Raw genomic sequence first — 13,662 nt, forward strand, 5'->3', positions numbered from 1 at the left:
TTACTCTACTTGCTAGCGTGGTTCGAGATTTGTTTTTCATTGTATACATAATCCATAGATAATTTGTTCAGAGACACATGCTGAGGCAATCTCTGATGTCTTATGCGTAGCCGAAACTAGAATCATGGGAGATTAGCCTTAACATTTGTTTAGAATTTACATCGCTCGACTTGCAATGCAAGTGCCACATGAGTTTTTCATTTTTAGCTACAAGGGGAGAGGCGGACAATAAATATCGGCACATCTCCTTAAGATCCCTTTGAGTGTAGTTCGACCAGTGATGCATAGACTCCGTCCTTGATGCTCATGAGGGATTCATGCTTTCCCTTCTCAGCAACTGAACCATCTTTAATGACGGCTATCATATCTGCCCCTTTGATCGTGGACAGACGGTGTGCTACCACAATGGTGGTCCTGCTGACCATTACCTGGTCCAATGTGTCTTGAACAATACGCTCTGATTCAGCATCCAAGGCACTTGTTGCCTCGTCGAGAAGAAGTATTCTAGGGTCCTTCAAGATCGCCCTTGCAATAGCTACCCGTTGTTTCTGCCCTCCAGATAGTTGTGTTCCTCTCTCGCCAACGTTAGTGTTGTATCCCTGAGGCAAGCTTGATATGAATTCATGAGCGTTGGCTGCCTTGGCGACAGTGATAATCTCCTCTTCCGTAGCTTCTCCTCGTTTTCCGTATGCTATGTTGGCACGGATTGTGTCGTTAAAAAGCACTGGTTCTTGGCTTACCAGTCCCATTTGGTCTCTTAACCAACTCAGTGTCAAGTTTTTGAGTTCTATTCCATCTAGTGAGATTGTGCCAGAATCCGGATCATAGAATCGCTCAAGCAAAGCAATTACTGTGGACTTGCCACTACCACTCTCTCCAACTAGTGCAAAAGTCTGCATATTAAATTAGTTTTAGACCTATCAGTACAGAGGAAAATATAAACACAAAGAAAATACATTGTTGTTTTATGTGCTTCCATTCTGCTGACATGGAATGTATTGAGGATCAATCTAACGTCTTCTATAGGGACTCTCTATAGGGACCAAAAAACTGATAAGAAAAATCTTAGTACACAGTAAGATTATCGCCTTTATCGACCTTCTTGATTCTAAGTTTATTTCATTGTCTCTTTTTGTTCTTGTGTGCATGGTGTTTAAACTTTGAGCTTTGTAGACTGACAGATGAAATTTGTTTCCAATATCTGGAATTTTTCTGAAACTTATGTCAAGGGCTGGGCATTCTAATACTTGGAGTATACAAAAAACTTTATCTGTAGCACTTGATGTTCCTCCCGTCATTCATCGGGAAATAAAGAAGTTCAAGGTTGCTGATGCCCTCTTCCGAAACATACGGCGCGGTATTACATTACAGCGTGCTCTAATCTTCATGCCCAGGCAGCAAACCAGGTACAGTAAGACTTTTCTCCCGTTTTTGCAATGAACAACTATTTAAATTTTAATATAATTATAAGGATGCAAGTCATGTTGAGTTAAATTTACCTTTCTGGAAGGAATATCCAAAGTAAAATCGCTGAATACTTGGACATCTGGGCGGGATGGGTACTTGAAGGTGACATGGTTGAAATGTATGTTGCCATCAACTTTATCTAACTTTATGCCTTCATCACTAGTTGAGTTAATTTTGGACCTCATATCTATCAAAGCTAGTATGGATGTTGCGGATTCTCGAGCTTTTGTTGAATCTGATGCCATTGCACTTGTTTGGGAAATTCCAAAAGCTGTGAAAACCAAAGCAAAATAAACCTGCAAAGTACCAGATCAATTTATCAAGTCATTCAATAAACCAAGCTCACATGTCAAATGTGTATAGCGGTATATCTTACCCTGAAAACATCTTTAAAGGTTGATTTGCCCTCATGTACAAATTGTGCACCAACGTAGAAACAAAGAGCATATGTCAGATACAACATTAGGCTGGAGAAACTGAAACCGAGGCCTCCAACCATTCCACTTCTAATTCCCTGTTTCATTGAATCTTGGCATTTTTGGCTGTACACTGTAATTACTCTCTTCTCTGCACAGAAAGATGCTACAGTTCGAATGCTACCAATTGCTTCAGCCACAATTTGACTTGCATCTTCATACATCACCTGTAGAAATCATTAGTTTGAAGAGTTTATTTTATAATGCATATTTCGAAGGACCATATTATGTTTATGGTAAGCTTCGAATTATTTGACTATTAAAAGGAAAATTACATAATATCTCTAAACATGCACACTTTGCTTCTTTAATTTAAAACAAAAGGCTAAGATGTTCAAAACAGGGTATGATTTCACCTTAGCATCTTCACTGAACCCTTTCAAGAACTTCACTTGAATATAATTCTGCAAGCCCAGAAAAGGAATCACGCCTATGATGATCAGTGTAAGCTTCCAGTCAGAAACAAATGCTATGGCGAAGCCAGAAACAAGTGTTACTGTACACTGCACTAGTATGGCCAAGTTATCTCCCACAAGGCTTCGGATGTTCAATGCATCAACAGACAGCCTTGCACCAAGTGCACCACTGTAAAAGGCAGAAGGAAAAACTTGATGCCCACAGTGTTGGTGATAAAGATATACTTGCAGAGAAAAGATGAGTAGCAAACCTGGAATTAGAAGAATCATCAAACCAAGAAACCTCTTGATGCATGATGCTTTTGAAAGACAAAGCACGGACACGTTCTATAAGTTTCCCACCGGCCATTCCAAATAGGAAAAATTCCAATTGGATTGAAACCAGAGAAATGATTGCCATCAGAAGGCACAACAATGCCCAATACCTAGAATCTTTTCGAAGTTGGTTTGCTGGATAGTAGAAAGTTCTTATACCACCTGACATCATAATACTAAATGATGGGAAAAGAAGTCCATGCACAAAGGCAGCTATAAGAGCTATGAAGAGAATTGGTGCTTCTGGCTTATTGAGAATAAAAAGACGGCCAATTGGTGCTTTCTTAGCAGCTTCACTATCACCACATTCCTTGTGTTCATGTCTGCTCGTATTAGCATGCCCGTGCAAATCATCAGATCCAGACTGTCCAAGTAGTTTTATGGACTGTTGTCTTCTGTTCCTGGGAGAATCTCTGATTGATTTTTCTATAGATAAACTTGTACTTTTAAGTCTCGAATCCGACATGGATGGCACCTCACGCATTTCGTCAGTGTGGGCCTGTTGTAACCGAGTAAGCTGACAGTAAGCTCCATCAGGATCCTTGATCAACTGGTCATGGGCACCTGTATGAAATGGATGTAAGGAAAATAATTGAATAACCTCCTATTCATACTGGTTAATTGGTTGAAGGAAGAAGATAAACTAGCAACTCATGTCGAAGTACCTCTTACCTTGTTCAACTACCTTTCCTTGATGAACCACCGCTATGCAATCTGCATTCCTGACTGTACTCATACGGTGAGCAACAATGAGTGTAGTTATCCCTACCATGATCCTATTTAATGCTTCTTGAACTACTCGCTCAGACTCTACATCCAAAGCACTAGTAGCTTCATCCAACAGAAGGACTCTTGGATTTTTAAGGAACGCTCTTGCAATGGCAATCCTTTGCTTCTGTCCTCCAGAAAGCTGAGCACCATTCTGACCAACCATTGTCTCATATGCCTGTATTATGGGGAAGTCAGATAAGTGATAATTGCAGGAAAGTTCAGTAAGGTAAGTAGTTTTTTGAAAGTACGTTTGGCAACTTTTCGACAAAGTTGGCTGCGTTTGCAAGCTCAGCTGCCCTTTTGATCTCCTCAAGTGTAGCATCCTCTTTACCATATGTTATGTTATCTTTGATGGATGTCATAAAAAGTAATGGTTCTTGGCTAACAAGACTGATCTTTCTTCTTATCCACTGGAGTTTTAAGGTCTTGATGTTGATTCCATCTATCAGCACTTCACCAGCCTGTGGATCATAGAATCTCTCTACCAGACTAAGTAATGTTGATTTACCGCTCCCACTCTCTCCAACTATAGCCATTGTAGTACCACTAGGCACTTTCAAAGACAGCCCATTGAGTATCATCTGCTCAGGCCTTGCTGGATATCTAAATAACACATTGTTGAGTTCGACATCACCCTTGATATCGTCTAATACTATTCCAGAAGTGTCGGTGATGTCAATCTTTGGTTTTCTGTTGATTATTTCAAACAACCTGTGTGCTGCAGATTGACCTTCGGCAATGGCAGAAATAGAGGGTGATGCATTACCTATAGCCCTGTTGAAACAAATCAAGACTTTAGTTTCAAAATTTACTACAATCTCCCACAGAACCATATCCTATTGGTCATTATTATTTTATTCAATTTTGAATGATTATAGCAGTATACACTAACTTAGAAGTAGCAATAGCTAGTAAAATTGTCAGCTCCAGTTATTTTTCTGCTTTTGATAAATGAAAGCAATGTTCTTGTTTATGGGTCAAATAATTTATTTATTTTGTGTGCAAGGCTCTTCTTAATTGTTACTTTCCCTAACATCTCATATTAATATTTAAGATACTATGGTCAACAATTGGAATGCTCACATTGAACCAGTTAGTATTGCAAATACGACGTTGATGACCTGCCCTCCAGTATATCCGTTGCTGATGATTAACTTTGCGCCATACCAAAAGGCTAGAGAGTAACTGCAGAAGACAACGCAGAAGATACAACCTATTCCAAGACCAGTGACAATCCCTTCCAAGACAGTTGCCTTGTATGCCCTTTTTATGAGACTATTGTACAATGCAATTGCTTTCTTCTCACCATTGAAGGAGATAACCTGCATTGAAAATTCTATCAATATTATAAAATTTCAACTAACCATCAAATAGTTAGCTCTACTTTCAAAACCATTAGAACCTACCGTTCTTATAGCTCCAGTGCTCTGCTCAACAACATTGCCTGCATCACCATATGATGCTTGCCTCCTTGCAGCTATTTGGGCACGTAATCGAGAGACAGCTGCGCAAGAGAGAATACATGGAGGTATGCATGCCAGCATAACAAGAGCCAACATCCAGCCCCTTATAAATCCGACGACAAAACCTCCAATAAATGTTGTCAAAAGCTGTGCATACTTGCCTACCTGATAGTGAAGAACACATTTGTGTGAAATTAAATAATTCATTACAGAAATAAATTTGCTCCGTTGTTTCTTCTATGTTGTCTATTGCATTTATTACCTTCTCTCCAAGGGCATCTTGTACCAGTACAGTATCTGCAGACATCATAGAAATTGCTTCCCCAGTTGTCATCTCCACATCAAAGAATGAAATATCCTGTTTTAGAACAGCTTCGAGGTATAGAGATCGGATACATGTTGACTGCCTTTCTCCCACCATTGTCCAGCATGACACCTCTGTCACAGGTAATTTCAGCCACTCATTTGAAATTCTGTTGCGTGTGTGTGTAATCCAACTAAAAACAGAGATCATGCGTGTTTTTTGAACTCCTTCGTATTACTTTGTATTAGGGTACTGGAAAACTTGCGATAATTTTAGCCTAAAGTTGTGAAGCAGTGACACTAGTGTAAATAAAATACAGGAATGTCACTACATTAGTAGCAAGTTGTGTTCTTTTTTTAGATGGTAGACTCGAAATGAGAGCAAGTAGTGTTCAGGTGTTGGCAGCCAATTTATGCTCCATGTGTGAATTACAGATGAGATTCCATGTTTTTCTTGGGTTTTTTTTTAAATGTTCTGACTGTTTATCATGTGTCCTGACCTGATCAGATGAATGCAAGCTATTTCAATTCATGACTGAATAGGATTGGCCGATTGAGTTTCAGCTATCCATTTAGAAACATTTAGTCCAACAGTAGAAGTGTGCTTACGAAGAAATGAAGCTACTGCCGTCATAATTCCCAAATAGATGTAGTACATAACAACCTGGAGAAAGTAACTGTCAATAAAAGAGTACTGAACTTTTGGGGCATTCGTTTTGTATGCATTAGAAATTAAGCAAGAATCGGTGGCTGAGTGCTGCCATTCCAGCTAAACATACTATTCTTTCTCAAATTATTTTCTGTTATCCTAATTATTATTCTTTGGAGCTAGATCGATTCCATCGTGGGAGTTGAGCGGCGTTGGCGCTCCTCGCTAGATTTGCCTCCAAACCAGATGCTCCAAGGAATGCCAAGGTTTCTCATGCCGACCTCAGAGGCAATTAGACGGATGAGGATGGGCTGTCATCGCTCAATCGAGAGGCTCTGTTGGCACCCATTCCCATCTCTGGCCTCGAGGAAGATACAAGGAGGAATAGGAGCCTTGACAGTGTCGCTTCCTCCGGGCCGCCTGCCAATGATGAGAACTCCAGCAGGAATGGCCACGATCAAGAGTTGAAGGCTAGGGCAATGTCCAGCATCAGGAACAGAGTGAGTGGGGAACACACGGCGATTCTACCATGCACGCTAGGTAGCGTGCATGTTTCTGATGTCGAATTAGTGATGTGACGTTTCATCATGTTTTCATCATCATTTTTGGACCGCAGAAAAACTGGACCGACTGAATCGCAATTAAGTAGACGTGACAGTGCATGTTAGGTAGCCTGCACGGTAGAAACACATTTCTCGGCGGAAGGGTGCTGCTGGTGGAAGTTTTCACCGACGGCTGATATCCTGAATGGGTTGTCCCACGCATGGACACGTTCTGTTTTGTCGCGATTAGCATGTTAATCGAGGCTGATGTCCACGGTGAAATCTTTCTTTGGTTGATGCGTGATCTGAGCGCCACAACATGGTGCAATCTTTCTTTTGGGAGGCACTTGATCACATGTGTTTCAGGCCTGTATAGTAGCAGCCACATGCTGGAACTGCAATAATCCGCATGTCATCCACGAAATTTCGTGCCCAGGGTGCACGACATCGTCTTCATAATCTCGATTGATACCGTTATCTACCGATCGATCTCCAGTTGATCGCTACTCCAGGTATTGCACGCCAGCAGGGAAGTAATAAACCAGCCTGCAGCGACGTCTCAACTCTCAACGCAACGCAAACATGTCCATCCCACGACTAAGATCCCGTGACTTCCATAAGATAAGTCACCGTGCGACTTTAGCTATGCGAGTGCCAACCGATCAAAATCCAACGCCGATCTAAATTTTAATTAAATGAAATGTGGTTAAGTATTTTTTATGTTTTGATCTCAAAAACCAATTAAAGCATAAACAAGTTTTCAAATAAAACCAAACTAGACGCAGGAATGGGTGCAAAGCCACACGGCCGACCACCATACGTAGCAACGCCCAAGTTCCACCAAGTAAGATGGGTGCTTAGTTCTAACTTCTAAAGTACACCTTTTTAAAGATCACTTAATCCAAACTGCGGTAAGGATTTGTTAACCTCTTGCTACTACTTTAATCAAGTCTGGCAAAATAATTTGTCCCGACAAAGCATGCTCAGCGTCTTAGGTTGAATATTCAAAACCAGTTGTTCAAAACTATAGTTTTGTTTTTAGATGTGTTCAAAACTATAGTTCTTAGGCAGTTTCCCATAAACTTTCGTCTGACGGGCATAGTATGGCGGGCAGAAAAAAAGTTATGCGTCCGTACGTACCTTGCTGACCCGGTGGAGGATAGTGCTGTCGTCGCTGCTGCCGAAGGTCTCGATGACCGTGGAGAAGACAACCGTCATGAGCGGCTCCGACATGCCATTCACCATCGCCGCCACCGTGCCGACAGCCATCAGCACCAAGTCGGCGCGCCCGGCGTACCTGAACATACCGAAGAACGGCACCTTCGTCGCAACCGCCTTCTTCCTCTTGCTCCCCTCCCTCTGTTCATCCTCACCTCTTTCTCTCATTGCCTTACCAGTTAGTGTTACTCCCTATCTCTCTCTCCTTCACCTTCAGTATAGAAGCTGCTACCGATTTTGCTTATCTCTCTCTTCAAATGTTTGTGTGGTGGACTGGTGGTTACCGATATATGGAGCCGGGTGCTTGATTATAGCATATATGTTAAGCAAGGGGAACTGACATGATGTCTTGTTGTCTGTAACTCTGTATAGAAGACACGTTTTCTTTTCTTTTCTTTTTCGGAGAAATGATGCGTTGCCTTTTCTTTTCATAGGTATCTGGTACCGCCTGTTTACTTTATGACGCAGATTATTCATTAGCACAAATAACGGGAGTGGTGTCTTTATCTGATTCAGTATTAATTTAGCATCAGGCAGGCCCAAGACCAAGAGCATCAATGGTTGGTAAGCCAGGGCTACGGAAAATTGTTGGGTTCGTCCGTGGTTATTCAGGTACAATCAAACCAAGGTTTATCATCTATATGTTATGTGACCGTCAAGGAACACGATAGCGTTCTTCCATGTTCTCTTCTTTGTTTACAAAAGTACTACCTTTCCGGAGAGTATGTTTTGAACAGATATGTTGCTGAAATGCTAGAATAATGCACGGCGCGGACTGAGACACAAATGTTCTCTCTTTAGGAATTGCCCCACATCTACGAATAGAGGTAATACTTTAGAGTGGATGTGGTTGATTTTCTTCAAACCCCTATTGGCTAAGCATTTCCAACACACCTTTGAACTGCGCCTATATATGTCTCTTGTTTCTTCAGAGAAGCCTGCCGTTTTTCTTCACATGGAATAAGAACCTTTTTGGAAAAAAAAAAGGGGGACTAACCCTGGCCTCTGCATCAGATTGATGCACGCAACCTTTTTTTGCAAAGTTCATAATTCATAAAGTTTACATCTCAAAGATTTCATGGAATGGGGCACTCTCTGTTTAACAAAACATGTGTTTCTTTGTTCATTTGGTTAGTGCACCTGGATATAAGAGACCTTGGTGTTATTTCAGCTTGCTCTCCGAGCTTACACTAACTTGTGAAAGGATAATTTTTTGTAAGATTCCTAGCATCATATAACGAGCAAAATACACCAAATGTCGGAATACCTTGCTTGAAAGTAAAATATTACATCAAGGTTGCTTGATATGTGCGAACGTCTAAACATTCTCATTATCGTATATAGCAATCCGAATAGGCGAATCAACTTTGCATGATGTGGGTGGGTAGTGGGCATGGAACACAAAGTAATGAAGTTGTTGAAGTGTCTAATTTTTAGCTAGGCAGACAGGTATTTGGCATAGGACACAAAAGGAAAATAGATGTGCATGCGGCGTTTTAGCTCCACGAGCATATGCTCTTGATTTTTTTAAAGGTTATACGCATTTTGAAATGTCAAAAAAATAGATGAAAAAATACCACGCGTACATCTTGATGTTCTATGTGCTCATAAAGTCGTTTCACGAAAAACCGATATGTTATGTGTCGTGTGTAAAAAAGACAAATTTTGGTCCTTCAAAAAATGCTCTTCAAGAGATATTTTCTTATCCTTTTTACACATGACACAAAAATGTTGTTTTCCATGAAAGTTGACATGAATATATAGAATGTCGAGATTAATTTTATTTACATTTTAAAATATTTTTTCCGGTACCAAGAGCATATGAACCCCAGATCAAAAGTGGATTTGCCAAAATAGACGCACTAGTAATGATGCAACTTGCTGACCATTCATGAATTAAGTAATCGCAGAATTAATCGTGCGGGAGTCGAACAGAGAACAAAGGGGACAACCACATCATCATTGTTCTTAACAAAATAAGAACGAGATTCTAACGTAGAATGGCGCTTCCAATGGTGTGTAAAATTACTCGCAAGAAAAGAAAATCTAGGTAGGCGTATTTCAGCAGTTTAAAACTCTGTCAGATCGGTCATATAGTAATTGGCCTTGCACATATGCATATGCTAAATGAAATTAGCATGTCATGTCGATCATGTAAGTCTATCGATCCTTGGCCTTTTTCTTCACTCTCCTCAGTCCTCACCCGCCAATCTCGCACATTAAAGGTACTAGTAGCAAATTTCTTGAGAGCAAAGCTTCAGTTTGTTTATTTTTGCGGGTAAGAGCTTCAGTTATATTCACGCGTGTCGGCCCGCGACGGAAGCGTGAATCGACGGTGAAAATAATTAGAGCTTGGCTTACGAATCTCCGTAGTTGGAATATGAGGGTCCATATCTGAGTATCTTTGGCATCTAGTAAAACAGGAATCATGCATGAGGCAGTGCCGATGGGGCGATGACGGAGGCTGCCGGAGGTGTTGTGGTACATAAGCTGGTCACGTCGTGGTTCCAGAGAAGATGAAATGACGTAAGCTGATGATCATCGTCACCGGAGCCCGGAGGAACTAAAAGCATCAATGGATTTTCACTTTTTCAGCTGTTGTTTTCGAGTGGGTTGTTGATCGAAGATCGTGTTCATATGATGACGCGGTGGCGCCTTCGCCTCCAAGTCCAAGGTCACAAAGATGTCTGTCCGTGTGCTGTCTATCAGATGTACACATCTGCTTTCGTGTTCCCTTAATTCTCACCTTGTTGTCGGTCGATCGAGTTGGTGCTTCTCGCATCGTAAAGCTTACTTCACGTGGACACCTGATGATCGTATCAGAGACCAATAAACTGGCCGGGCCTGGGCGGAGATAGTACAGCTACAGGAGTACTCTCCGTTACGTCCAGATCGCCATAGATTTGATCGAGACCCAGGCACCATTCTGGCTTGTCTAGTAACTAAAGAACGCCGGGCCGACACGCCCTCTGCCGGTAAGCTGGAAGCCTAGAAAACCTAATCGGTTCCGTCGATCGGCTGGGGTGTCGGCATCTGAGATTGATTCATTTCATCTCATCTGCGTCGTCAAGCATGGAGCCGCGGTAGATCGGCCTACCACTCCAGTGGGTACGCGAGTCAATTGCCCATGTAACAAATTTCGTGACAAAATGTTTCAGCGCAGTGTTAGAGTTTGTAGATGCGATGTTAGATCCTTTGGGTTTGATAAAGACCTGGACAACAGATGGGGTGCACAATATTTGTCATTGTGTGCTGGTGGCAAGCCATTTTCAGAAGAAAAAGGATGAAACTTTGCAAATGCACAATATACAACATAATATACGTGTCTGATTTATTTTACATTTTAAAAAAACTTCGAAGCGTGACATTCAATAATGAGTGCGGGGTGCGGGTGCAACTAGTTGCAAACGGTAAGCGGCCCATGGGATTCTGAAAAAAAATGGACCAGCATACAACACGAAACTCTGAGACAATCCAGAGAAACGTACGAATCTTTACAATTCTTCAATTCAAAAAAATGCCCTCGGTATGAAATTGATCATGAGTATTTTTGAACAACTGTATGAACTGAAAATTAATTTTCATAAAAGTGAAATTTTTTGTTTTAGACAAGTGAAAGAATTAGAAGAACGGTATAGGATTTTGTTCGGTTGTGAGTCAGGTTCCTTTCCTTTACGGTATTTAGGAATACCAATTCACTTTCGAAAATTAAGAAACGGAGAATAGAAACCGGTGGAAGACCGGTTCGAGAAAAAATTAGCAAGTTGGTTGGGAAAGATTCTATCCTACGGGGATAGGCTTGTCTTAATCAACTATGTTCTTACTAGCCTACCCATTCATGTTGTCTTTCGTTGAAATACCAAAGGGTGTTAGAAAAGGATTAGACTATTTTAGATCTAGATTTTTTGGCAAAGCGATGGCCACAAGAGTAAATATAGATTGCCCAAATGGAATATTATATGTAGGCCGAAGGATCAAGGGGGTCTTGGATTTGAGGTTCTTGACATTAAAAATAGGTGTTTGTTAAGCAAATGGCTTTAGAAACTACTTAGCGAAGAAGGTGTATGGCAAGAACTAATTCATAATAAATACCTCAACTCCAAAAATGTATCCCAAGTTAAGGCAAAGGCCACAGACTCACCTTTTTGGAAGGGACTTATGAAAGTTAAGGATGATTTCTTTCGTATAGGATCTTTCAAAATTGGCAATGGGGTAAGCACACGTTTTTGGGAAGATACATGGCTCGGTGACACACCTTTATCTCATCAATATGCATCCTTGTATAACAGTACAACGAAAAAATGTTTCCGTGGCTGATGTTTTATCTCATAGCCCGCTAAATATAGAATTTAGACGAGCTTTTCCAGAGAGTAGATGGAACTACCTCGGGTGTGTACACGGTCAAATCCCTTTATTTACATCACATGAATGGTCATACTCCTTATCTCAAAAAATACATTTGGAAGATCAAGGTCCCTCTGAAAATTATGATTTTTACGTGGTTCCTCCATCAAAAAGTAGTATTAACTAAAGATAATCTTGTAAAAACAAATTGGCAGGGGAATATGAAGTGTTGTTTCTGCAATCAAGATGAAACCATACAACATTTATTCTTTGACTGTCCTCTTGCTAAAGTTGTTTGGCATATTGTTCATATGACATTCAGTATAATACCTCCAACTAATATGACGGATTTGTTCGGAAATTGGTTGCATGGGGTTAATAAACATGATAAAGCGCAAATTCGGGTGGGAGCTTGTGATTTATTATGGGCCATTATGAACACACGCAATGATATCATTTTTAACAGATCCAAACAATCTTCCTTTTTTCAGGTTATCCCGCTGGCTTCGCACTGGCTCCGTATATGGTCATGTCTCCAGTCGGAGGAGCTGCACCAGGACATGGTTTCTGGGTGCAACCATTTGGAAACGGTAGCACTGGATTTATTCAACCGGTGTGGATGGCGACATGTTGCTAGGATATCTGTTGGATGACTAGTCCCTATATGTATCTCTTTACTATTTACAAATGGTTGATTCATGTTTCAACCCTTTGTGATCCATAAAGTGTAAACGCTGAAACTTTTAATAAGAAAATAAGAAGCCGTATGCATCAGTAGGCTGGGGCATGCTCCCATTTCGAAGAAAAAATAAATTGAGCCAAGGAATTGATTAGATGTTGTTTTTTGGATTCGTCTAATGTTCATATTTAGTTTATTTATTTATTTTTTAAGTTGGACAAAGCTAATACAATTAAAGTGAACCAACAATTACATAGCCATCCCTATGGGAAAAAAATTACACACATGTCCTTGCGGAAAGAATCGACACCTTCTTCCTGATGTACTTGTTAACGGTGCACTGTGAGTGGAGTTTGATGTTGCCTCCAGACCTCCTACGGAAAATAAAAACTTTGTAGACGTGGCAGCCGGGAAGTGGTCATTCAGAACTAGAAGACAACAGTGTTTTAATAAAAAAAATTGTCGTCCTAAAGAAGAAAGTGACGGACAAGGATGAACAACCACCCTAGATCCAAGGAGACCTAACGTTCACGATGAAAGCGAAGCCAACCAAATTCATTACGCACTTTTTGTGCCAGTTGTTGTTGTTGTGAAAAACCTGAAAACCTTTGGACCTTCGTCTGCACTTATCACTATTGGTCTTATGTGGCCATGCTTTCACTTATTCTAAAAATTGTGGTACTTCTTCCCCACGAGAAAGACGCTTTTGAACATTTTGCCCCACTTAATTGAGGTACCTACCCCAGTCCTAAACCTAAATCTGTGTGAAAGAAAATTTGTAGATCTAGATCTATGCGTCATTGGTTGACTTCCTCCTTTTTACTTTCTACCCAATGACACCAATGCACGAGTTGTTATTGGTGAGGTTTGTGAGATATAGGTTTGAGCATTCTTGTTCGTTCTTTGCATGTGTTCTTCTCCTTTCCCATCTCTCCGTATAATTAATTGCTTTGGGTGATATTTGAGAGAGAGAGAGAGGGGGGGATTTGAGAAGTTAATGTCTTGCACTTGGTGCACTT

The 13,662-nt window shown here is 40.8% G+C and overlaps 1 protein-coding gene across 1 annotated transcript; it reads right to left on the reverse strand.

The window, feature by feature from the left end:
• Positions 1–124: 124 nt before the first annotated feature.
• On the reverse strand, positions 125–7,944 carry LOC124661353 (ABC transporter B family member 9-like). Its single transcript, XM_047199218.1, has 12 exons — positions 7,543–7,944; positions 5,821–5,875; positions 5,171–5,346; positions 4,852–5,073; positions 4,529–4,767; positions 3,694–4,219; positions 3,347–3,620; positions 2,611–3,238; positions 2,300–2,528; positions 1,844–2,110; positions 1,500–1,763; positions 125–893 (listed from the first exon to the last, which is right to left on the reverse strand). The coding sequence occupies exons 1-12, from the start codon at positions 7,786–7,788 to the stop codon at positions 249–251; spliced, it is 3,771 nt and encodes a 1,256-aa protein (XP_047055174.1). The 5' UTR covers positions 7,789–7,944; the 3' UTR covers positions 125–248.
• Positions 7,945–13,662: the final 5,718 nt, after the last annotated feature.

The sequence above is a fragment of the Lolium rigidum genome, chromosome 6 (assembly GCF_022539505.1).
Source record: "Lolium rigidum isolate FL_2022 chromosome 6, APGP_CSIRO_Lrig_0.1, whole genome shotgun sequence".
Classification (NCBI taxonomy): domain Eukaryota; kingdom Viridiplantae; phylum Streptophyta; class Magnoliopsida; order Poales; family Poaceae; genus Lolium; species Lolium rigidum.